General features: G+C 45.1%; 1 protein-coding gene across 1 annotated transcript in view; it reads left to right on the forward strand.

Moving 5' to 3' along the window:
- Positions 1-8,316: 8,316 nt before the first annotated feature.
- myo3a (myosin IIIA) overlaps positions 8,317-27,198 on the forward strand; it is a 59,148-nt gene continuing 40,266 nt past the window's right edge. Inside the window, exons 1-6 of the mRNA XM_076971507.1 lie at positions 8,317-8,764; positions 9,839-9,973; positions 17,819-17,923; positions 18,290-18,389; positions 24,525-24,601; positions 25,358-25,503. Coding sequence (XP_076827622.1) covers positions 8,597-8,764; positions 9,839-9,973; positions 17,819-17,923; positions 18,290-18,389; positions 24,525-24,601; positions 25,358-25,503 — 731 coding nt within the window. The 5' untranslated portion in view covers positions 8,317-8,596. The remainder of the gene's footprint in view (positions 8,765-9,838; positions 9,974-17,818; positions 17,924-18,289; positions 18,390-24,524; positions 24,602-25,357; positions 25,504-27,198) is intronic.

Here is a 27,198-nt window from a genome sequence, read left to right on the forward strand (position 1 = left end):
TCTGGGAGACAGAGCAGGCCAGGTCTAAGGTCTGGGAGACAGAGTAGACTAGGTCTAAGGTCATAATCAGCCCCTCCTCATCACTGTGATTCCCCCGGCAATGCCTCTTGTTTTGATTTTATTTCATGGTTTCATTTTATGTTTGCTTTTATTTTGATTTTCCTGGTCTGTCTCACTTCATGCCCCACTCTTAATACTCAACCCCCTCGTAATTGTTTTCAAGTGTGTCTTGTTTGGTTCTTGGTTTAATCTCTGTATTTGGGTTCTGTTTTTTATTGTTTGCTTTATCGGTTATTGTGTATGTTTATAAGTACTTTGTGTGATTCTAGATCTATAGTGGTTTGCTTCTTTATGTCTTTGTTTCTTATTAGATTAAATGTTTCCCTAGTTCATTTAATTTGTGTTTTCAGTCAGTGTTATTTTGTGTTCATGGTTGTGTGTAGCTTTGTTTGCCTCCAAACACCCGTTACATAGGGTCCAGGAGACAGAGTAGACTATGTCTAAGGTCTGGGAGACAGAGTAGACTATGTCTAAGGTCTGGGAGACAGAGCAGACCAGGTCTAAGGTCTGGGAGACAGAGTAGACTATGTCTAAGGTCTGGGAGACAGAGCAGACCAGGTCTAAGGTCTGGGAGACAGAGCAGACTATGTCTGAGGTCTGGGAGGTGCTCAGTCTAATGGCAAATGTTTTTTCCTCCTGTCTTTCATAATTGTCCATTTCCATAATTCCCTACATAGATGTTATTAAGGACATTGGTGGTTTTCTGTTGGAGTTTTTTTCCTGTTGCAAAAGCCTGTACTGTGTTTGTGTGTGTGCATGTGTGTTTGGGTGTGTGTGTTTGGGGTTGTGTGTGTGTGTGTAGGTGTGTGTATATGTGTTTGGCTTTGAGTGTGTGTATTATGGTGTGTGTGTGTGTGTGTGTGTGTGTGTGTGTGTGTGTGTGTGTGTGTGTGTGTGTGTGTGTGTGTGTGTGTTGCCTGTGTAGTCTACATGCAATTTTTCCCAGTATGTAATGATTAAAACATAAAATCTGATAACAACTAATAATTGCAGGGCCAGTATGTGTTGGATGTGGTCACGGCTGTTCTTCCTATCTGAGTGACAAGAGTGACAAGCTTGAAATGTCATACAGTGTTAAAATCCAGTAATGAAAGTCCCATCTCTACTTAAACATGAGTACCAAAGCCTGGGTGACACTGAGATGTTTGTTCTGAGGAATGTTACCACTGGTTAATTGCAGACTTAATCTTCTGTTAGATTACCCACATAACCTGGATTGCCAATAGCTCATTGACTTCCACTGCAACACTCCCTCACTGTGATCCATTTTGTGGCCAGATTCCTTTAAATTGCACAAAAGCAGTAGCCACAAAGGCATGAGTCACAAAGGCAGGAGTCTGGGTTTCCTGTTGGAGAAGCCATCTTACTGTATTTACAACTTCAGCTAAGCACAGGATGATCAGAGAAATGCCAGGCACATCAGTGGCTGGTGTTTAGTATTCATCATCTTGGTTTCCTCTCTAACAGCTATGTGCTGAGACACAGATCTGCTCAGGTACCTCAGTTTTTAAAAGTCACAGTGACTTGAGATGAAGGATTTTGATTGAAGAGACAATGTAATTAGTAAAAGGTTAAAAAAGACAAACTAAAAAACTAATCGGAGAGCATCTGAGGCTGAAGGACGCATGTTCTTGGGTTGCTATGCAGGGCACCGCAGACTTTCCTCAAACCTCAGAACATGTGCTGTGGTCATTCTGAACACTTTGCTTCTTGTGTTGTGGGACCATTACCACAACAGAATGGGAATTGTCACATTTGTACTCCAGAATGACAGATACACTATGTTTCTGCTGCTCTGTTGGGAATAGTTCCATTGGATGAAAAGTGAGTTGAGTCATATGATTGGCTGAGATACTAATTAAACCCCACACCCACCTATTTATAGTCAACATTATCCAACCTTTTTGTGCATAATGTGTCAGTGTGCCTGTGCTTAATTCAACCAAAATGTAATTTCCTTATGAGTACAACGTCATGTCTGATCAATATGTCATTGTGAATGCATAGGTTGGCATGACTACCGGACCGAGACAGGGCTGAATCCATCTGAAGAGTTCTGAATCCATCACATGATGAAGGCAGGGTTCTAAATCTCAATCATGTGTTTATGGCAGGGTTCTAAACCTCAATCACGTGTTGAAGGCAGGGTTCTAAACCTCAATCACGTGTTGAAGGCAGGGTTCTGAACCTCAATTACGTGTTGAAGGCAGGGCTATAAACCTCAATTACGTGTTGAAGGCGGGACTTTAAACCTCAATTATGTGTTGAAGGCAGGGCTTTAAACCTCAATCTCATGTTGAAGGCAGGGTTCTGAACCTCAATCATGTGTTGAAGGCAGGGCTTTAAACCTCAATCTCATGTTGAAGGCAGGGTTCTGAACCTCAATCATGTGTTGAAGGCAGGGTTCTGAACCTCAATTACGTGTTGAAGGCAGGGCTTTAAACCTCAATCTCATGTTGAAGGCAGGGTTCTGAACCTCAATCATGTGTTGAAGGCAGGGTTCTGAACCTCAATCATGTGTTGAAGGCAGGGCTCTGGGTTTGAGCAGACTGGCTGCTGTAGCCCTGTCCACACAAACTGCATGTACATCACCTGCAGCAGTGTGTGGCTTCGTCCACAGGCAGTCATTTACCCCGTCTGCTTGCCCCATTTGTTAAGCGGTGAAGCAGGAAATGAGGTGTTTTTGCGCACTGCAGACCAAGCCTGGAGACCTTCCCGAGGGCGGGTGGCACTTAAGGGGCCACTGGCACAGAACAGGTCTGGGACGGCTGGTTTAAGCTCACCAGCCAAGCTGCAGGAGGACGGGTGAGCAGGGTGAAGTTTGATAGGTGACTCGCTCAGTGGGGCCAGACGTGGATGGCTTCATACTCAGCCTTATTGATTGGCTATGATCTTCCCATCAGCTGCTGATGGATGAGCCTGTTAAGAGGGGCTGAGATATTAGCACATTCCTCTCGTCTCTGCTAAGACAGAGAACCGCTACCCGAGACGGGGAAGAGGCGTGAGGGGCAGGAAGGCGGCTGGAGTGTGATGCATTGGACGTGGGCAGTGGCCCGTGTCCAGCAGCCCTCCCGAGTGAGAAGGAATGGGTCTAAATCACCTCTCAGAACTCCCAAAATAAGCCAAAGAAAGCTGCATTCATTAATATTCATGAATATTTCAGACTTCAGCAAAACGTCAGTAATAAGGCAAGGCCCTGCTCTACACAAAACATATAAACACAAACTCTCTCTCTCTCTCTCTCTCTCTCTCTCTCTCTCTCTCTCTCTCTCTCTCTCTCTCTCTCTCTCTCTCTCTCTCTCTCTCTCTCTCTTACACACAAACACACACTGCCCCAAAACACCTGAAGCTGATTGATGTATGACACAGCTCACAGATCTCCAGGCAGACGGCCGATACGAAGCTCAGTAATAGGATGCTATAATGAGCGGCGGTGTTGACTGAGGAGTCTGTGTCCAGTACCACTCACCACTCACCCCAGCCATGCAGGAGCAGACCCAGAGGGTCAACCTAGGAAACCAGGCTCCTAACTAGGGCCCAGGTGCTGCACGAAAACAGTAAAACCATTCAACCTTATAAATGATGCGCTGATGAAGACAGACCCACTCTGGCTTTTGAAACTCCATTTAAAATATTTAATTTCATGTGTGATAGCTGGAGCAGCCAGGAACAGATTAAGTCTCGTCAAGGATGGTCAATAATTGCCAGTTGAATAGTAACAAATTATGACTAATGACGTCTGCTAATCCTGAGTCTCTCCCCACCATCTGCAGCTGCTGTGACTGCGGGCTCAAGCACTGGCTGTTACAGAGCGCTGGAGACAGTAAATGTCTCTGTAAGAGGCTACAGGTGTGCTTCAGTGTGCTCCGACACCTCACTCCACACCCTCAACCACGCCACATCCTCTGCCTCATGGCCTGTGGCAGATGAAGCGGCTGAATGTCCAGTGTCACACCCCACCACACAAGAGTAGGCCCCCTTTTTTCTACAGGTGGCTGTGGAGATGCCAGGCTTTTAATCGTCCTCCACCGAAGCCCATTGTCCCTGCTGTCCTTCATGGATCACCCTCTTCAGGACCGTGGTTACAGTAAGAGGCAGAGGCAGACGACAGTCGTGAATTGTGCAATATTGTGTTACCTTTTGTTTATGAATAATGCATCGTACAGGTAGGTGATCTGCCTGCAGACAGGAACCTACAGTCTTCTTCCTCTGACTCAGGAGGATATGACCGATCAATCCATGACCATGTAGAGGCTCCCATATGCAGTATGTGTGAGTAATGTACATTTAAGCTTCTGGGGCTTGTTATTAATAACTGCAACAGTGAGTTTTGATGATAGATGTTCACTGCCAGATCTTATCAGAATGCAATAGCCTAATTCTATCATTTTATGTTTAAATGTTTCATTATTATAGAGTTTACTCTTTTTATGTGTGTTTTAGCTTTTGTGACACCTGTTTAGTGATGTGAAAATTTGTTATTTTAAATGATAATTCTTCTTACTGTTGTTGTTGTTAAATAGCAAAATGAAACAAACGTTAATTAAAGAGATTGTGCTAAAGTAGTTTGTACCAAGCTGTAGTCCAGGCAGCGCTATTTGGTTTAACCAAATGCAGGTGCTTTGCTGGAGTTTGGGTGTGGTCCGTAGTGCTGGTCTTCTGGGGTATACATCATGCCAGGCACAGCTATCAGTCTGTGGTTTCATCGGATTGCTGTGCAGGTCAGTTGGCTAACATGCTCTCAGGGGCTCAGATGTATGGAGCGACTCTGGGTGGTAACCCTTTGTACGCTGTGTAATCACTGCTTGGTCTGTTAAGGTGCTAGAAGTGTTCAGTGAGGTTTGTGGACAGCAAAATGTAAGGCTGTAATGTGTATTATGCAGTCATAGGAATTGTTATATAATCTAATTTTGTTTTTCAATGTTTTATTATCTTTATCATAAATGTCTGCCATCATGACTTTTAGTTCACGTTTATTGCTATATCACTGTAGCACAAATATCAAAATCAGACAGAAAAGTGAGAAATAAATCAATTAGTAATAAAAATCCAAAAAAGGTTTATATATCCTTTGACATTAACAAGCTTTTACAAGACTCATCCAGGCATGTTAGCCTTCTTCTGGCTGTTATGGTGGTTTCTGACAGTGGTGGGGGCAGGTGTATTATTGACCTGACTGGTGTATTATTGAACTGACTGGTGCATTATTGACCTGACTCTGTAGAATTAGCAGTGAAAGAATGAACTAGGAGCAGCTGGGAGCAGTACTGAACCTCTAGTTCAAAACCTCAGGCTGCATTCAGTAGTATGTTATCAAAATCAGAATCAGAATACTTTATTGATCCCCGAGGGGAAATTGCAGATTTTCCCAAATTGTTATATATGCCTAGATGTGCCGTGTAAAATATGCCAATGACAGGTGCTGATTGCATATAATCATACACAGTGTTGGTGATGATGATGATGATGATGATGACGACGATGATTGTTATTGATGTTGTTATTATAATCGTTTGTGGTCTGTTATTTTCTGTGTTTTATGGTTTCATAATGCACAGAGGAGTGGCCCAGTTTCCTCTTAAGGGATTAATGGAGTTTAGCTATTTATCTCTCCCAGATACTGAGGTTCATTAGTAGCATTATCATTTTTGAAGCAGGTGCTGCTGGTAGTCTGTACCCCCCCCAGGGATGATGCCCCCCAGTGTCTTCTACCCTGGTAGTCTGTACCCCACCAGGGATGATGCCCCCCAGTGTCCTCCACCCTGGTAGCCTGTACCCCACCAGGGATGATGCCTCCCAGTGTCTTCTACCCTGGTAGTCTGTACCCCACCAGGGATGATGCCCCCCAGTGTCTTCTACTCTGGTAGTCTGTACCTCACCAGGGATGATGCCCCCCAGTGTCCTCCACCCTGGTAGCCTGTACCCCACCAAGGATGAGGCATCTTAGTGTCCTCTACCTTGGCATGCATTGCTGACTAAAGGTTCTGCTGAAACATCACCCTGTGCAGAAGTAATGATTAGCTGAGCTCAGATCTCCTTTCTCTCTGCTCATTACATATCCTGTTTCCACCCCAGATTCTTGAGTTGCCTGCACTTTTGTTCTCCGGGAAGAGGAAATTAGGAGAAAGGTAGCCTGCAAAAACAAGGGTTTTGTTATTGAACACTTCAGAACGCTGACTGGCTCGCAAGGTAGTGGTTACAGCACCGCAGGTTTGCACTGTACTTGGCCTAATATAGCAGAGACATGAATCTAACATAACAAAGATGTTCGTGGGCTAGTTGGGCATTTAGACAGACTGGCTGCTTTCTGAACACTAGCTCTTGCCACTAAACTCGGGGAGCAGTCCTGAGAGACTACAGAGTGCAGTTTCTCAACATTCTTTCACAAAGCATACACTTCCCTGCACGTATCTAACCAAGGATGTGGCCCAGTCACACACACTGTGAGGCAGCCCTCTGTATCTCCTTTGTTGGTGCCCTCATAGTGTTTTGTCCTGTACAGATACCTTATACATTATTGAAGACATTTAGAAGTGCAGTTCACTCAGGTTCTTTACATTAGGCCAACAAACGCTCCATTATTACAAGTGCTGCCTGCTTGTATAAGGGATAATCGTTATGCACAAGCAATCACCGACAAAGCCCTGACTAATGACCTAACAATGGACTGACAACGCATCTGACTGCTGTTTTCAACACCTTCTTATCATGTGTGGCTGATAAAATCAGATTTTATTACAGTATGATGCTGTTGAAGTTCTGAAGGCGGCTTAATCCTGCTGACAGGTTAGTGTACAGCATTACAATCTTCTGCACCATGATTTGGGTAGTAATAGTTAAATAATGTGAAATTGTCTTTAATATGAATGTGAAATTACAGCAATTAAAAATGCTTACTGTTGTTCCAGGAGTGCTAAAATGTTTTGGTGAGAATGAGAGTTTAATGGGGGGAAAGGATCATGTCCACGAGTAATTACGAGCAATTCCTCGTAATCCGTAATCGTATGTGCCTGTATATGGCGTATATTATATTATCTGTACAGTATATTAGCGTGAATATTAGTTTGCACCTTCTTGGATAACTCTGTGACATCTGTCTGCCTACCTTTCTATGTCTCTCTCTCAACACCTCCACCGTTATGGAAAAATCACTGGAAATATTAACCTTGCAAGGAAACTGCGTACCTTCAAGCTAGAATCAGCCCCAGTTTTATCACAATCAAATAAAATGTTGCTGGAAGCCTCTGTGGTTACACAGTTTCTGGATGGAGTGTAGTGAATGTTATGTAACAAAACTGCAGAATTTTGAGCTATCCAACAAGTGTTACTTACCCCAGTGCTGTTACAAGCACTGCATGTAGCGATTTATTTTTTTAATCTCATTAAAGTTTTAGTGGTATTAGGGTCATACTTGATGCGGGCTGTCTTTGGGTGACGTCTTTTATTAATGAAGACTGCAGGCTTCAGTTACAGACACCAGTTCAGTGCACAGGCGTTCTGAGGTAACAGACAACTCTGCCTGTAACGTTAACACACAAAGGCACACAATATCATTTTGTTTATGACAACATTGGACTGACTTTGGTGGCCTGCACAGCATTAAGGTGTATGTTGTGTGGCAAAAGAGGCTGGCAGGATTATCGCTGGGGCTCGTTTGTAAATGTGTAGTGTATTTAGTGTATAAAGCAAATCTTCTCAGAGCTAACCGACACTTCAGAAGAGCACTGAAATATTCAGATTCCCCCTTACAAAGATATGACAAGTGTTATTGAAATATTGACCTTTCCATGGATGTAGCACACATGCTACTGTTTACAGCTCATTATGTCTCTAAGACACTGAGCAAATCATGGGGAAGGGATTGTGGGATACGAGAGGGGTGGGGGCGGGGTCATGTGGGAGGGATTGTGGGATATGAGGGGGGTGGGGGCGGGGTCATGTAGGAGGGATTGTGGGATACGAGAGGGGTGGGGGCGGGGTCATGTGGGAGGGATTGTGGGATACGAGAGGGGTGGGGGCGGGGTCATGTGGGAGGGATTGTGGGATACGAGAGGGGTGGGGGCGGGGTCATGTGGGAGGGATTTTGGGATACGAGAGGGGTGGGGTGGGTTTATGTGGGAGGGATTATCTTAAATCCAGACCAGCTGAGAGACGGTGCGGATGATTGTCATTACATTGTCATTATTGTTTCTTTATATTTCCCAGGAAGATGATTTGAAAAAATCTGTCTGAACCTGTCTAAACTAAAATAATAGTAAGAGCTCAACTCATACTAACAAGGTTGATTGTGTGGTACAATTTCACATTTGTGAAATTATTATTTTCCAATGCAGTGTTTGTTGTTGGCCAAACCAAAGTCTTTACTCTGCTCTTTCTTCGTGTGTTTACCTATGGAGTGAGGAGGCCTGCCTGTCTACTCATAAGATCTGAGTCCATTACAGTGAAAACAGTATCTGATTTAAAGGCACAGAAAAAGCTCTTTGAGTTTGGAACAGGTGCTTCTGGTCTTTCATCCACCAGGACATCCCTCAGGAAGATGTTTCCACAATCAGGGAAATCCATTGCCTTTGATAGCTTCCCAGATCCGTCGGATACCTGGGAAATCATTGAGACCATTGGAAAAGGCACTTACGGCAAAGTCTACAAAGTTCTGAGTAAAGTCGACGGGAGTAAGGCAGCCGTCAAAATCCTGGACCCAGTTCATGTGAGTTGCATTCTGCTTATAAAAAATAAAAATAAAAATGACATAATCCCTACCTGCTGCCCTGATCTGCTCTACTGGGTGATCATTTCTGAAAGCAAGGCCATGCTTCCAGTAGAAAGACCAAGCCAGGACCTTTTCCACCTGCATCACATCTTTTCCCATAATTCTTTTGCATTTTTTAAAATCAGTATTAAAGGTATGAATGTCATTTACTGTTGAGGTGTGTGTAGTTTCCTGGCCTCTCACACCTGGCAGTGATCACTTACATGGAGCTGCTTTGTACTTTGACTCATTGACTTTGATTCTGAACATTATCACCTGTCATATTAGAAGAAGCAGCACACGTGTGACTAACATATACTGTAGGCTCTCTCTGTTTCTCCATGTCTTGCTGTCTCTCTCCCTGTCTCTCTCTCTTTCTCTGTCTCTGTCATCCTTGACTCATTATTTCCTTTTCTCCCTGTCTTTCTCTCCCTTACTTCTTTCAGTTCTTTTTGTCAGCTATTTAAATATGTTTAAATGTATGTAAATGACCCAGTCAGATCACAAAGCCCACTAAGCTTAGTAATGATGACACTGAGGCTATGTTGCTACCAACATTAATTACTCAACCATTCAAGGTGAATGAAACTATGTAATGTCCTTTGTGCCATATTGTTTAGTCACACTCAGTTAAACCATTTAGCATTCAGACCCAAAGTGCACAACAGGAAAGTGCATAAAACAACTCAATTCATTAATGTGCTCATTAATAAATTCATATATTCGCCTCTTTCTGGTTAGTGTATTGCCAGTTGTCATGGGAAAGACAAAATGGAGCGTGTTTTCTGGGTGTGAATAGCACATTAAAAGTCACTCTTTGTGTGATAATATGTGAGGGATGCAGAGCTGCCTTGGTGCTGTGGAAAGCTATGCCTCGTCGGCCTTAAGGGGAGGGTTATTTATTCTGTTCAGATTTTACTGTCCCAAAATGACCAGTTAGACAACTGCTCTACAGGGTGCAAGTACATAGTATGTGTAAATCTGTTGCGAAATCTTCACCATTTGCGGCTTGACGTGCTGTGTTTGTTTCAGGACATTGATGAGGAGATAGAGGCAGAATACAGCATCTTGAAGGCGCTGTCAGATCATCCAAACGTGGTCAAGTTCTACGGAATGTTCTACAAGAAGGACGTTAAACACGGGGACCAGCTGTGGCTGGTTCTAGAGGTAAACGGCCTGGATGTGTCTCATGCTTGTTCATTTTGTCTTAAAGATAAAATATTTCCAAACCAAATACTTATGTACCTACGTACCTATTTGATAGCAGACATTGAGGTCAGTTTCTTTAAGGGAAAGTCAAAGCTGTGGACATGACATTATTAAGTATTTTCTAAACATAACATATTTTCAGATCATAATTATTTTCTGTTGTTTTTTTATTTTATTTTTAGTTTACATGACAGTTGACATTACACAGTTATACAATAAAACATCACTAAGTTAGCAAATGCCAAGTGTGTGCAAAGTCGTGCCAGACTGGTGTTGGTTGACAGCGAGTTCTATTGAACAGAACACCACTCGCTGAAGTAAGCGTCTGGGATAACGGTTAGCTTTGGTTCCGGTTGTGTTTAGTCGTCCTGTTCGGTCCAACCCGGGGCTCATTAGGTCTCATTTACTCCCTCCTACTCAGGCGTGTCGAGATCTGGATGTGTTCTGCTGCTCCTGTTACTACACAGGCAACGGGCCTCGTGACTAAGGACCACAGATATGCATTGTGTGGGGGAGGGGAAAATGTACCCCTGTCAGTCTGATATTGGGGCCAAATCTCTTGACACTGGAACATCTCAGTTAGCGGCTGTTGTTCAGGGAATCTAACTCACCTCTCAGAACACAGTGCTCATACTTGAGTCTGTAGCGGTAGAAGAAATGTACAGCTCTGGGCTAAATCTAAATATGCTTCCAGAAGAAAGGGCTTATATATTTACATGGTTCTGGCAAAAGTACAGTTTCTCTCATTTCCTTAGAAATGCTGTCAGTACTAACACTCAGGTGTGGTAATTTCAAATGTATTATGATTCTAGCTTTGTTGTGGATTTCTTTGAGACATATATCACAGGAATAGGTTTTGAATCCTGGTGTTTCCTTGAAAAGTTCAAAGGTTATTTCCCCTGTCACAGTGAGAAAGTGTAGTCCTCTCTGCACCATAGTTCATACTTCACGTGGCCCAGAGCCCTGTTGGAAATGTCAGGATCCGCAGCAGTGAAACAGAGGTCAACCTGGTCCACCAGCTAGCATGGCTGAAAAAGCTACACAGTGCTGGGGGGGGGGGGGGGGGGGGGGGGGGGGGCGTGTGTCTGTGCTCCTGACCTTCGACCTCTTGCCTCCTGTGTTCTTCAAGGGTAGCAGTTGCTGCTGGCAGAGAGCATTTGGTCACTGTGGTTGGCGGATGGCGTGGCCCAAGAGAGGGGCAGGTGTCTCGAGCCGCCCACACCTGCCTGTCATGGTTTCTGACTGTGAGTGCTTGAAGGTGCATTTGCATGAGGCTGGTGGGGAGAGTTTTACACAGAGTGCAAAATGGGCACTAATGGCTGTGAGAATGAGCACTGTAGTGGGAATGAGCACTGTAGTGGGAACGGGCACTGTAATTGGAATGAGCACTGTAATGGGAATGAGCACTGTAGTTGGAATGGGCACTGTAATTGGAATGAGCACTGTAATGGGATTGCGCACTGTAGGTGGGAATGAGCACTGTAATGGGATTGCGCACTGTAGGTGGGAATGAGCACTGTAATGGGATTGCGCACTGTAGGTGGGAATGAGCACTGTAATGGGATTGCGCACTGTAGGTGGGAATGAGCACTGTAGTGGGAACGGGCACTATAGTGGGAATGAGCACTGTAGTGGGAATGAGCACTGTAGTGGGAATGAGCACTGTAGTGGGATTGCGCACTGTAGGTGGGAATGAGCACTGTAATGGGATTGCGCACTGTAGGTGGGAATGAGCACTGTAATGGGAATGAGCACTGTAGTGGGAACGGGCACTATAGTGGGAATGAGCACTGTAATGGGATTGAGCACTGTAGTGGGATTGTAGTTTTTCCTTTTTCCTCCTAATCATCTTTCTGCAGAAACATCCTTAATCTCTTCCCTGTAAAAATGTGCAGAGTATGATAGTGGTCACTTAATGCCTTGTGCCTACCTAGATTACCAAGCAGTCAGTGAATATGGGTCACCAGTCAAGTCTCATTGTGCTCGAGGGGGCATTAAAACGATGCCTCTTCACAAACTACCCCTCCAGGGGAGGATATTGCCCTGCAATTCTTTGTCCTCGAGGTCTGTTGTTTTGGCCTGCCACCTTTTATTCATCATCTTTAGCGTTTGGATTTTTGAAACATTCTTTGAATTCATGCTCAAAGTCTGGGAGAAGCCAGGAAAGCCCCTGTTCAGCCAGGCTTCCTTGACCCTGTGAGCCTGTGACCCAAGCACAAGGAAGCTAGCAATGATTCCCACAATGCTGATTTCTACGGACGTGCAGGTGTGCGTGGCCCCCACACGTGGCCCACACAGGACTGCTGAGTGGCTTAAGCATCCTGTACACTGGGGGTGTGGAGCTCGTAAGACTTACAACACGCATTCATATTTTTGAGACTCTTGTTGGCATCCGCTCTGGTTTCTAGATTGATTGCTCAGTAAGCTTTAGTCAGTACACGCCGACACAAAAAAATCCACAGGCCACGTTTGCTGTGTATAGTATTAGGGATCTGCGTTTATTTAAAAAAATAAATAAATAACTCTCTTTCTGGAAAGTGCTTTGCATCTCTCTATGCAAATTCCTCTATGCAAAAGCTACACTCAGCAATCCAAACCTAGGCAGCTAATCTCAGCGTCCATGTGTCGGAGGTGTCGCCCGCAGCTAGCGTCAGGGAGGCGGGCTGCGCGCACGAGGGGTTTGGGGCGTAGGGAGAGGGGTTAAATTGCTATGGTTACGGGCTTCCCTTCTGAAGTGCAATTTGCCGTGTTTTTCCGAAGGTTCCGGGAGGTGCAGTGATTGCTGAGAGGAATCGCGCTAAATTGCGTCCTCCACTGTGTTGCGGCCTCATCAGCTGCAGCTGAGCTTGTGTTTCTGTCTCTTTTGTGCGCCGGTTTCTAATTATGGATACGCCGCTTTCATGTCCTTTTAGTAGGGCCCAGGCTTTTAGCCCCAGAACCCGAACCTCACGGTAGAACTTCAGAGGAAAGGGGGACCACCATGTGACTCTTGATCCTGTTGTGTAAAAGCTGCTCTGCTGGTTTGTTTTCAGTAATATTGGCCAGTAATGACTGCGGCCAGGGGCAGCGGCCGGTTGTTAAGAGTTGACTTGATTATTCATATCTTCATCTGCAGCGCTGTCTTGTTATGTTGAACCAACACTTGTGTATAAAGGATGAGTCACTCGTTCTGCTCTCTCACTCTCTTTCTCTCTCCCTCTCTCTCTCACTCTCTTTTGCTGTCTTTTAGTGTTTTATATTAAAAGGTTGTGAAGGGATGAATAAGTCTTCATGCTTGCTTTTCTGGTTGAAAAGAGAGAAATCTTCTCCACTGATCTATTTGTTTCGCAAATCTACAGTTTAACAAGGCAAGATCCTCTTTTTGCAATGCTTTGCATTTGGTTTCCCAGGGTCCTGCATTGCACATTTTCTTTGCCTTTAGCTGCAGTTTTATCAGCTGATTAAGTGTGAGTCTGAGGACTGATGTCAGTGTGAACAGTGGCTTTTGTCAGCTGTACTGCCTGTCCTGGACTGGTAATCACTGCTTTTCAAGCCCCTGCTCTGTGGTCAATCATGATTAACAAGGATTTCACCCTCAAATAGCAATGAGTATCAAATGTCATGTTCATATTGTCTCTACGTATCATTATCTCTTCTTTGCTTGAGTATATCCAGTGTAGTAACTCAAAACTCAAAGCTTTCCAGCAGTCCGTTGTTTAATGCCTTTGAAATTTGGGCCTTTCGAGCTTCTCTGCCATTCCCTGGGGTGTCTAGCTTTTGCCATCATTAATTCACAATGAGGTTTAAAATGGCTCAGAGCTTTTCATTAAACGACTACAGAAAGTGGACACCCCTGCAATTACTGAAGTGTACAGAGATGAGACAGCCCACGCAAAAGAGGTACGTCCAGAGACAAGCTTGCAGGCCACCTCCTGACCATGGCCAGCTCATGGCTAGTCTGCATCGGGAATGTGGTCGCAATGTTCACCGTGGCCCCCTGCATGGTGGTTTACATCCACCAGACCACCCACAGACGGCCCCCACCAGATAGGTGAGGGCTTGCTGTGGACTTCCAGAGATACAAAAGCATCTGTTTATCTTTCTGATTGCCTAAAGTCATTATAATTGTGCTTTTAAGCAACCAGAGTTTGGATTAGAAGAGCAATTATTGGTCTATCTAAAAGATTACTTAAAGTAGGACAGATGAAAAGAGCTGTTAGAGAGATTCTAATAGTGTGTGTCACACAGTTGTGCATGAGGGTTCAGGAGAAATGCACTACTGTGGTGCCTGTGGGCTTCATGCTGTCAGCTGCCTACACTCTTGCAGGGACCTAAACAAAAATAATGGCATGATTTGAATGTGTAAGTAGCATTATGTGAATGCTCTGTGATTGTTCCAGACCCTTTCAGGAGTAATTAGGTGTGTGAAAGCCAGTGAGCAGACTAGCGGTGTTGGCCATGCCGATACAGCAGCGTGGACTCTGAGTCTCGCCTGCATTTGCATGTGAGGAATTACAGCGATGGCTTGTTTGCAAATGAAATTGTGACATGAGTCCCCTGAAGGCACCCTGAATATGTACACGACAGAATGTGAAATGAGGTTGGCCACATTGCGAGTAGCACAGAGACCCCCCACCCCACCCCTCCAACACACACCTATTTTTTTCTTTAAGTGCTCTTTGCAAATGGAGATTCAGGTAGCCTTAAAGTGCCTCTGTTCATATCAGATGACTGACTTGTTAATGATTGTGCAAAATGTTTTTAAAGGAAACTATGAGAAGGTCATATGTGAAGTTAAAGAAGCTATCATTTTCTCTGAAAGTGTGAAAATGACTTCACTCATGAACAAAAACAGGGCCAAACAGGGATGGATTGGCAGTGTTGGGTGTTGGCAGGTGTAGAGTGAGCCCTTGGGTCTCTTCCACTGATACAGGCTTCACTGTGACCGGATCTGACCTGCTGTGGGCATCAGTGATTTTGCCCTAGCCTGTAAGGTCCATCCCACCACAGCAACTGTATAAGAGTGCTGATGAATACAGGCAGTTAAAATAAGGGATCCCTGTAAGTTCAATTATTTGTGTCATGGATTTTTTTGTGTGTCAGTTCGATTAGTAGACCCCACCACGCTCCTCCACCACGCTCCCTACCACGCTCCCTACCACGCTCCTCCACCACGCTCCCCCACCACGCTCCTCCACCACGCTCCCTACCACGCTCCTCCACTACGCTCCCCCACCACGCTCCTCCACCACGCTCCTCCACCACGCTCCCCAACCACGCTCCCTACCATGCTCCCTACCACGCTCCTCCACCATGCTCCCCCACCACGCTCCTCCACCACGCTCCCTACCACGCTCCCTACCACGCTCCTCCACCACGCTCCCCCACCACGCTCCCCCACCACGCTCCTCCACCACGCTCCTCCACCACTCTCCCCACCACGCTCCCCCACCACAATCCCATACCACACTCCTCTACCACGCTCCTCTACCACATTCCTCCACCACTCTCCCCACCACACTCCTCTACCACACTCCCCACCACACTCCTCTACCACACTCCCCACCACATTCCTCCACCACTCTCCCCACCACACTCCTCTACCACACTCCCCACCACACTCCTCTACCACACTCCTCACCACACTCCCCACCACACTCCTCTACCACACTCCCCACCACACTCCCCACCACACTCCTCTACCACACTCCTCTACCACACTCCCCACCACACTCCTCTACCACACTCCCCACCACACTCCCCACCACACTCCTCTACCACACTCCTCTACCACACTCCCCACCACACTCCTCTACCACACTCCTCTACCACACTCCCCACCACACTCTGTTACTTCAATTAGCTTTTGTAAACGTCAGTGAAGCGGGAAGGCAGGAGCAATTCAACAATAGCAAAATGTGGACATGTAGCAGAGATACTCGAACAGCCGTGCGTCTCCAGGGAAACGCCACACACAGAAGACCAGAAGACACACACACACACACACACACACACACACACACACACACACACACACACACACACATCTCTATGTGACTCCCAATGGCAAATGCAACTCGTTTTCTCATGCACCTTTACATTAACGTGCCAGTAGCAGTGAGACCCTCCTGGGTGACATCTTGGTCTTTGTGCTCTTTATGGAAAGTGTATCAAGGCCCTCTTTAGATATGTTCATTTCAGAAGCACATGTGCGTCTATACATCACAGAGTCTAATGCAAACATCACCATGGCGATTCAGCAGAGATGTGGCCTGATTTACTCTCATGCAAGACTACACGCACAATTAGACAAATGACAATGTGAGAGTTTCTGATATTTTACTGTCATTCAGTGTGTACAAATGTGCACATTATTAATGAAACCGTGAAATACTATGAATAATAGAACTCGTTTCTGCCTTTCATCACAACTCTTATTTTGAAATGTCATATTTAAAGATGATGTACCTGTTTTGAAAAAAAACAACAACAGATATCAGATCTTTATAGCAGTTCTTCTTCTAGGTCTTGCTGTAGATATCAAACTCAGTCCCATCTTCCCTGAGGTCGATTTTAGACAGTCCCAAATAAGAGGGTACTGTTGTTGCCTTGGTAACACATAGGACAATTTTATGTAATTTCAAGAGGGCTTACTGTGGACAAAGGAGCAGTTGCACAGCTCTGCAGACTGCAGCAACATGGAAATGTTCTTTCACTAGACCACTTTGGATTAGAACACTTATTTACATTTAAATGGTGTGAACGTATATTTATAAAGATAGATTTAAAGGATGAAGAAATTAAATTAGTTCTGCATTTTCTTAGCCCAGATTACACTGTACATATGCATTCCAGATGGTTAAAAATATCATCTAAATACCTTGAAGGCTACAATAAATGATGCTTCATATATTTGGAAGCCTGACTGAAGTGTGTGTGTGTGTGTGTGTGTGTGTGTGTGTGTGTGTGTGTGTGTGTGTGTATGTGTGTCTGTGTGTGTCTGTGTGCGCGTGTACGTGTGTGTGTGTGTGTGTGTGTGTGTGTGTGTGTGTGTGTGTGTGTGTGTGTGTGTGTGTGTGTGTGTGTGTCTGTGTGTGTGTGTGTGTGTGTGTGTGTGTTGCTCACCTTACCCTTTAGAAGAGTATTATTCATGGAAGTAATAAGCAAAGTCATATGCAAATCTAAACTGCACTGACACACTTTAAACCTCCCTATTGTTTTTTACTATTCAGATTGGCCTTTTCATTAAACAATTGGTGGTGGAACCTCTTATAATGTATGCATGGCTTTGCTAAGTGCAGGAGATTCTTCTCTCTTGACTTGCCCTAAATACAGACGACAACAAGAACGGTATTGTCGGTAGTTTTTTTTTTTTTTTTGACTGAGCTATTACTGAAGGTTAATGAATATTAAAATATGAATTACAGACCAGAATAAATAGTTTGACGGGTTATGAAAAAGTGGCTTTTAAAATCATTTTAAAGTTTTTGTATTTGAGAATTCACTGGTTGGTTCATTGCTCCGTTCATTCACTTTTGATCTTTCATCAATTCATTAGTTTCATCATTTACTTTGTACTTCTTCCACTCGCGATGTTAATGAGGTGGGGTGTCTTTGAAAGGCAGAGCTTCCGTATGACTTATGAGCCCTGGAAGTATTTAAAAATTCACTCTGGATAAATACAGGACTTCTTGAAGCAGGAGAGAAGGACTTGGGTGAGAGCGAGCATGGCCTCCTCTTGTGGGTGCTCCTTCTGTTCCTTGAGCAGGGTTAGTCCATCTAAACTGAACTCCTCCAGCTTCTGTGCTTTCGTTTTTTCCTCAGCTGTGCAGTGGAGGCTCCGTGACCGATCTGGCCAAGGGAACACTGAAGAGAGGAGATCGCATGGATGAACCCATAATCGCGTACATCTTACATGAGGCCCTCAGGGTAGGGCCATGACCACCATCTCCATCATCATCATCATCATCATTATCATCATCATCATCGTCATTGTCGTCGTGACTGCCCCTTTCTAAGGCCTCAAGAAAGGCTTGGGCGGGCTGTTAGTAGCAGGTGTGAACAATGGCGGTGTAGCTCATGGGGGGTTGGAGCATCCAAATCACGACATGCTTTGCTCTTATTAACAATTCTCTTGCCGCAGTACTGAAGCGATGTACTATTAGATGCTGATTGGTTGAAAAGCTGCAGGGCTGAGTGCTCCCTCAAGCTCGGGGCCCTTTGTGGACCAACACTGGGCTCCAAGCCCCACTGGGACGGAGGTGCTGTACTGAACGTTCTGCTCCCTCGCCACAGGGTTTGCAGCACCTGCACCAGAACAAAACCATCCATCGCGATGTCAAAGGCACCAACATTCTCCTCACCACTCAAGGAGGGATCAAGCTGGTTGACTTTGGTGAGTTGTTGAGATGATGCATTAAGAGGAGGCAGAAATGTGTGTGCGTAAGAGATGCTGTTCTAGCATGTGGGTCAAAGCCATTAGTGTTTGCAATGCTAATTCCATGCTCTGTGATTTCCTTTTATTAAGGCTGGAATGCATAGTGCTTTTTCAGAGCAGGCGGAGGCGTATGTCCCTCCATTACGCCTCTGTCTCTGCTCATTGTGATCAGGCCAGCACAAATTAGGATCTGCTTTCGCTCACAACTCATTTACTTTCAACATTTCATACACAAAATGGAGCAGCAGTGCAGCAATGAGTGTAAGCGTGTGTGTGTGTGTGTGTGTGTGTGTGTGTGTGTGTGTGAGAGAGAGAGAGAGAGAGAGTGTGTGTAAGCGTGTGTGTGTGTGTGTGTGAGAGAGAGAGAGAGAGAGAGTGTGTAAGCGTGTGTGTGTAAGCGTGTGTGTGTGTGTGTGTGTGTGTGTGTGTGTGTGTGTGTGTGTGTGTGTGTGTGTGTGTGTGTGTGTGTGTGTGTGTGTGTGTGTGTGTGTGTGTGTGTGAATGCAATCAGTGCTGGTAAAAAAAGAAAAGGTCCATCTCAAACTCACTGACTCACCGACTTCCTCCAGCCTCTTCAGAACAGCATCTCTTCTCATTACGCTTAAGAGATGAGAGAGAACCTTTTTTGTTGTTGTTATTTTGTTCGGCCTGTAAGTGGGCCGCTTGGTAAGAGCTGGACCCAGTGCTCTGTGTTTCCCCTGCTCACCATAGAGCTTTAGAAGGCCACTTAAAATGCAGCCCCCCCGCAATAACAACAACCAATCACACTCACCCTTCTTTTCATGTTGTTCTGGACAGTGTTTACTATGCGACACACGTTCACTACACAGCTACGCTATTACAGAACCTCAACCCCCGAGCTGCCTGGAGATCTGGGTTGAATGTAATCTCCTCTCCCATGATTCACCAGACTGCTCATGGACCCTTTGAAGAGATAGTTGCCCCCCTTCTTGGGGCTATCAGCCCCTGCAAAGAGGCAAATAAAGCAGGTAATTAGTCTGCTGGATCTCTGGGACAGCGAAGATAGTGGGGGAGCCATCTTTTGGCCAACCGGGAAGGTGGCAGGATGGAACAGGACGGAACAGGACAGAACAGGAAGGGGGGGGGTACACAAATGACAAATGAATGAGTGAGTGAGTGAGAGAGAGAGAGGGAGGGAGGGAGAGATGAGTCATGCTGGATGAGTTGAAATTTCTCAGGTACGGTGACAGTCAGCAGAAAAGGTTTTTGTCTCCCATGACCAGCCCAGGACTCCGCTGTGACCTCTGTGAACTTTGGCTGGTAAATTTCCATCATGCTCCACCCTATTGTGTCCTGGGAGCTTTTCTACAGGCAGAGAAACACAAGCCCTAGATGTAAGTTAATAGCACATTCACACACATTCCCTTTGGCACCTAAACAGCAAACTTATGGCATAAGAATTCTTCCATTTAACTTTCCCACGCTCTTTAGACTAACAATTGCTCTTAAAATAAGGCAGCACCTGCACATTATGTACTTTGTAGATTTGCATAATTCCTGTAATTCTACTGGGGACAGCCAGTGGCTGCTGGGTGGGGGGTGTTAATGCAGCTGTATTCAGTGTTAGTGTTAATGTGTTTCACTGACCCATATTGCTGTAGCCGAGCTCTAGAGTGGCAGAACTTGAGGTCGTTCTCAGTTCAATATATTTCAGTGAACCTTCATTTGTCCCCAGTGGGCAATTTCATCGGTGTGCAAATTTTATAATGACCACATAACATCCCCCTGGACACAAACACACACACACACACACACACACACACACACACACACACACACACACACACACACACACACACACACACACACACACACACACACACAGACAGGCTAAGAACACCCTGAATGCCTATTTAATAAAAAGTTTAATAAATAGCTGAACTAGATAAATGGTCTAATAAATGCTAACATTTAAAATACACTCTGACATCAATGCCATGTTTGTAATCTGGCACTGGAGCATTTAAAAGCTGTTGGAACAAAGTATTTGCTTTGTTCTCACTTTTAGACAGGGCCTCAGCCAAGCCCATCAAAATATGATGAGTCCCACTTAAATCACTTCACATAATTTCCGTAGTATTTGTTGATCATAAGGAGATATAAGCGACCCCAGCGAGATTATTTTATTTTCTGGTGAATGAGGGAATTAAACCTGCAAATACAGGGTAAAATGGCAAAACTCTCAGTTGAGGTGCTTTAAACCATTTCAGAGATGTTCTTGCTCACCCTGATTTCTGAGCTCTACATTTTCTGCAGTTCTGGCCAGCTCCATTAATCTTGAGGCATGCTCTTTTCTTTAGATTTTATGATGCTAGCATGACTCCAGAAAATTGCATCATTAAATAAAGTTGACGTACAACGTTAAGAGTCCCTTAATTTTCCAGGGCCCTGACATGTTGGAGCTGTTTATCACTTTGTTTACTTTTTTAACTACATGATAACATCGATAATTGCAGTGTTGTGGAACCAGAAGGCTTGCGTATGTGGTTGATTATTCTAGCAAAGACGATCTATCTGAGCTAAAGCAGAGATCACACCGGAGGGTAAACAAAACCATTGGGGCAGATCCTGGGCTTTGGCTGTGGGGAGCGATGGTAATTATAGATCATCTCTATTGTGATGACAGGAAATGTAGTTCATCCATGCTTGCTCGCAACCTTGCATGTTGTAGATCATTGTTGTGGCCCTTGGCCTGCCTGTGGACCTCTGGACCAAGTCTTCACATCAGTGAGATGTTGGAGAGTGAGTGGTGGGCTTCTCAGTGTGGAGTGTGTGTGTGGGCCAGAGGGACTGGGTGATGAGGTATGTGTGTGTGGTAGGGTTACAGATGGACACGGTGTATGAGGATTCTACTGGAGCTAAGGTACTTATGGGAAGGGGAAGAAGATCAGAGTGAAGGTCTGTTGAACCTGTTTCCTTACTGCACACACAGCAGTGTGAGATGGTCAGGTTTACTTCTGTCTGGGAGAAGGTTCCTAGCTCAAGCAAAGCATGCCTTGACCATACCTCACACACACACAGACTGGGACGGCTCAGTGATTTGACCTATTCTTGAAAATGTGTGCCATATTCATCATTCTTTATTTCATTACCATTAACATGATAAGGACAAACACAGTCTAACCAAACAGATATGTAACATGAGAGACTGCAAGTAAAGTTTGTATTTTGCCTTTGACTTTAAAAGGCTGCAAACATAGTTCCCATTTTAGCTTTGAATTCTTTAGCATAGTTACTGTAAGTGCTAAAGCTAAGGGAAGTGGACGTGTGGGAGCTGAGAACGGGTTTGTGTCCCGGGGAGCTCCAGTCATGCAGACGTGACTGACAATAGATGAGTGGGGGGGGGGGGGGGGGGCGGGTCACGTGTCCGGATCCACGCGTGTGCCCGTCTAACGCAGGGCGAGCGCTTTATTCGAGCTCACTGCTCACGCTTGGCTGGGCAGATAAAGCACCCTGACTGACTCATCTTTCAGAAGACAGGCAGAAAAGCACATTACTGGCCAAAAGAGGCGAGGTGCAGACAGCAGGGAGAAGGGGGGAGGCGGCTCTGGACGGTTCTTCATGAATATTTTAATTGGCAGTGTTATCGCTGATGATTATTAAGAATGGCCCTGGGGTTCAGCACCGAGCTAATGTAGTGGAAAGGAGAGGACCGCAGGAGAGCTTTTAGCCTTTTGGGTCTGTGTGTGTGTGTGTGTGTGTGTGTGTGTGTGTGTATGTGTGTGTCCGTGTGTGTGTGTGTGTGTGTGTGTGTGTGCGTGTGTGTGTATGTGTGTGTCTCAGATTAATATTATTTTAGTGTGTGTGTGTGGGGGGGGGGGGGGGGGGGGTGAATATGTGTGTAGTATGTATGTGTTTATTTATTGCTAAATTTATTATCTATATGTTCCAAAATGCTAACTTCTATATGAGGTGTGTGTGTGTGTACATGTCTACATGTGCGCGTCTCTCACATTCATATTATTTTAGTGTCGCATTAATGGCAGTGTCAGTGTGTGATGACAGTTGGAGCACATTGTGTCACATCAACAGTTGCTGTTCACACTAAATTCTGTAAATCCCCTTTGATCTTTACTGTAGAGAATCCAGAATTTTCTCTCCCTCTACTTTTTCCTGACATTTTTAAACTGTTCTAGCGTCACAGTGAATCCTCCAGGAGTCTGTTCTCACAGACACTACAGCTGTGACGTGCTGCTCCCGACTGCACTCACAGCGCTCTGACTGCCTCCTCTCTCAGAATACTTGATATAAGAGTAAACTGCACATGTGATCCTTGCCGTTTCCAAGGTCAAGGGGTAAGCCTTACTGCTGTCAGGGTCAAAGGTGAACTGTGTGTAGGTGATCATCATATCAGGTAGGTCCACTAAAGCTTAGATACGTTTTATGATACAGCCCTGATTATACGCAAGGGAATATTCAAATGCAGTAAAATTGCCATCTGAAAAAGCTCAGATCCATGACAGAGCCATGGTCTTAAAGATGTCTCTGGCGTTGTGTGTGTCTCAAGGTGTGTGCATACGTTAGTACTCGTGAGTGAATACATTAGTATTCACAAGGGTTAGTAAATGTGAGTCTTTCTTACGCACACACACACACGCACACACACACACACACACACACACACACACACACACACACACACACACACACACACACACACACACACACACACCCTGCTCATGCTGAAGAGGGGTTTGCAGATACGTAGCTTTGCTAGCGACATTAGTCATAGTGATGTCACAGGAGTGTTTTTAATACTTTTTCTGTTGTGCTGAGAGAAAACATGTTGCAGGAAGATGGGTTCTAGTGCCCTCAGCCACCCAGTGCCTTCTGCTACCCAGTGCCCTCAGCTGCCCAGTGCCCTCTGCTACCCAGTGCCCTCAGCTGCCCAGTGCCCTCTGCTACCCAGTGCCCTCTGCTACCCAGTGCCCTCAGCTGCCTAGTGCCCTCTGCTACCCAGTGCCCTCAGCTGCCCAGTGCCCTCAGCTGCCCAGTGCCCTCTGCTACCCAGTGCCCTAAGCTGCCCAGTGCCCTCAGCTGCCCAGTACCCTCAGCTGCCCAGTACCCTCTGCTACCCAGTGCCCTAAGCTGCCCAGTGCCCTCAGCTGCCCAGTGCCCTAAGCTGCCCAGTGCCCTCAGCTGCCCAGTGCCCTAAGCTGCCCAGTGCCCTCAGCTGCCCAGTACCCTTAGCTGCCCAGTACCCTAAGCTGCCCAGTGCCTTCAGCTGCCCAGTGCCCTCAGCTGCCCAGTACCCTCAGCTGCCCAGTGCCTTCAGCTGCCACATTGCCTCATGATTCAGGGGACATGTAAACCTAGGCATTTAAATCAGAAATCAGGGAGTACACTGTCAGCATCATTTTTGCAATCACAAATGTCTTAATTGCAGAAGTAAAATTTCTCTAGTCTTGGTGACAAAAGTAGTATTAATGGTCTTAGTAACCAACGTAGTCCTGATGGTCTTAGGGACTTAGAGAAAAGTACATTTACTTTCTACTTGCATATAATCATTTACTCTTTAGCCAAATGTCCCATCACTGTTTTCCTTAGGTGCATGAGATTAGCTAAACATTTGTAATTCAAAACCATTAATCATTTGCCTGAAGACTACGTTCAGCACATGTTGTCTGAATGGCTGTTTGGTGTGTGTGTGTTGTTTTCCTGCAGAGTACAGCTCCAGGAGGTTTTCCATAGCCTGTCGGGCACTGTGAAGCCATCCTCCTCTGCTACTGCACTTCCTTTATATTTACCCCACATTATAAACACCTGTCCCACCATCTGTTGGATTTTGGTGGTTTAGAATAACAACATATTTAGGGCGGAACTACACGCACAGTAAAGCTGTGATGTGTTGCACAGAATGTGTTGTATGTGCCCACTGATTCACAGATATTACAGACTCCTTGTTTGGCACATATATTCAATCAGAGGTCAGAGAGGCAACGGAAAGGAATGAGGCCGAAGAGCAAAATGTCCTCCACGGAGGTCGAAACTTTCCCGTTCTTTGGAGTTTCCCGAAAACACAGTGATTGCATCACAAACTCAAATTCTCCCCCTTTTCTCCCACTCCTATAGGAGTGTCTGCCCAGTTGACCAATACCCGACTGCGCAGAAACACGTCGGTTGGCACACCGTTCTGGATGGCTCCAGAGGTGAGGATTAAGGTCATCCAAGCATCCTAAACAGTTATGTGTGAGGAACATCGCCCACCAAGACCGGTGCGGCTGGAGATAAGCAAGTTCTGTATTTGTTTGTTATGCAAATGTGCAGGAAATGCTTGAAGTGCAGTGCTGCCTGTGTGGTCCTCGCATGAGCGTGTGTGCCAATTAGACTCCCTCACTAACGCACAAGGAAAACTGAGGCCGCCACAGCTCAGGGGAGCAGGAGGATTAAACCCGAACAATGTGGCATTTTTACTGCCTGACCTCCAGATGTTTCAAACACAGATGTGTGCTGCTTAACAGACTTAACAATAGGTTAATGTGTTAGGGGTTTTTTAGTAGTCGATTTTAACAGGAATGTAATAGTTTTTTTATTGTATTTAAATGTCAGTGGTGTTTCAGAGACTCTGAATTAACCATTATTTTTCTATATATATGTACAGTATGCGTGTAAGTGTGTGTGTGTGTGTGTGTGTGTGTGTGTGTGTGTGTAGAGAGGAATTCAAAATTGAAGTGAAGCACGCAAGATGTCCAGTGAAGCAGGACATTTTGGACAGAGGTCCTGTGTCCTGTCTGAAACATCCTGTGTGCTTCACTGTAGTTTCTTGTTTTTCACGTAACGTCTTTTCAGAAATGTCCATATAAAAACAATCTGAATATTTTCTCAAAATGTTTTAATACTTAATACTTATAATACATAAAATATTTGTTGTTTCTAAACAAACTTTGTCTGTGGTTATACTGCAGGTCATAGCATGTGAGCAGCAGCTGGACTCCACCTATGACACTCGCTGTGATGTCTGGTCTCTCGGCATCACCGCCATCGAATTGGGTGATGGAGACCCGCCCCTAGCAGACCTACACCCAATGAGGGCTCTCTTTAAAATCCCAAGGTGACATGATATGCTTTAAACTCCTTTTCAGGGTCTGATCTTTTGCCTTTGTTTTTCTTCACACCCACTCGGTCAGTCTCCGTTCTGAGACACTTAACAGTAGCTTCACATTATTGTGAAGCTACTTCATGTTTCCATCAGGACATATTTCAGCTGGTGGAGCACAACGTCAGGGAGGTTTCCTGCTGCATGTTCCACACAGACATTTTGCAGATTGCTGTACAAAGATTGATAGTTTGTCCACTCCCTTGCACGTCATCATATAATTTACATTTATTTACATTTACTGTGGGCTGTGTATGGACACACACAAACACACAAATACACATGCACACACATACAGCTGTATCTGGTGTCATCTTGATGATGCAGCACTTCTGATTTGTAACTTACGTTTTGTAGTACAAAAATACACACACACACACACACACACCCACACATCTTCATGGTTCAGCTGTTCCCTACCTTGCATTCTACGGTACACACACACACACACACACACACACACACACACACACACACACACACACACACACACACACACAATGTTCTTGCAGTCCTCATCCTCTTTTGCTTGAGGATAAATTGGGAACAGTTATCACAAAACAGTGTGTACTCTTTTGATCACTACTGTACACATTTTTGGTCCTCTTTGCTGTGTGCACATACACACACACACACACACACACACACACACACACACACACACACACACACACACACACACACACACACACACACACACACACACATACACATGCACACAGACACACACACACGCACACAGAGCTGTCAGATTCCAGTGCATCCTGTGCGTCAGAACTGACTGTTTCCTCATTCTAGATTATGGGATGTAGCAGGATTAGTGAGACACAAACACACACTGGCCTGGGGTCAGAGGGCATTAATTATACATTTATATTATAATATATATATATATATATATTAGATAACAGTTAATCCTTCATATTCTGTTTATCTTTGTTTATCATAAACGCACACAGGTGCTTTATATCATAAGCTGTTGTCTCTTTCACAGTGTAGTGACTCATAAGCGAAGAAGAATACTAACAAAATAAAACATGTAAATCAGACACTAATTCATTCTTTTTTTATCATGCAAAAAACTGCAGACCTCTTGTTCTTCAGATGGGATTCCAGTTCTTCTCCATGTAGTGTCCTGATAAGAAAGCATTTTAATAGCCTGAACATTTGAGCAACAAAACATATTTCTGAAGTGTCTGTCAACTCCGTCTTGGTGGGCTGTTGTGTGTGATAATCACAGATTCCTGACCCCCCTGTCCCCGACGCCATTAGTGTAATTAATGGCTGTGGTGGGATGCGAGGCGAGCTGGCCGTGTGCCTGGAGTGTCTCGCCACAGCTTCTCCTGCCCCTGCTAAAAGCCTCTTTATGCGGGACTCTAAATGATCTCTCATTAGGGTTGTTGTCTTGCAGTACGGTGGGCCTGTCAATTCTTTCAGCTCTGCGCCTGCGCTCTTGTGTGAATGGAAATCAGGTGGTGAGTGCTTGCTACCTGGAGTGTTTCGCTACATGGTGTGTTTTACTACCTGGAGTGTTTCGCTACGCAGTGTGTTTTACGAGCTGCATAGCAGCGCAAGGGACTCGTGAATCTGAGTTAATATATACTTTCTCACAGCTTTAAACTGTTCTGAGTGTGTAAAGGTGAGATGGTA

Source organism: Brachyhypopomus gauderio, chromosome 13 (assembly GCF_052324685.1).
Source record: "Brachyhypopomus gauderio isolate BG-103 chromosome 13, BGAUD_0.2, whole genome shotgun sequence".
NCBI classification, from domain to species: domain Eukaryota; kingdom Metazoa; phylum Chordata; class Actinopteri; order Gymnotiformes; family Hypopomidae; genus Brachyhypopomus; species Brachyhypopomus gauderio.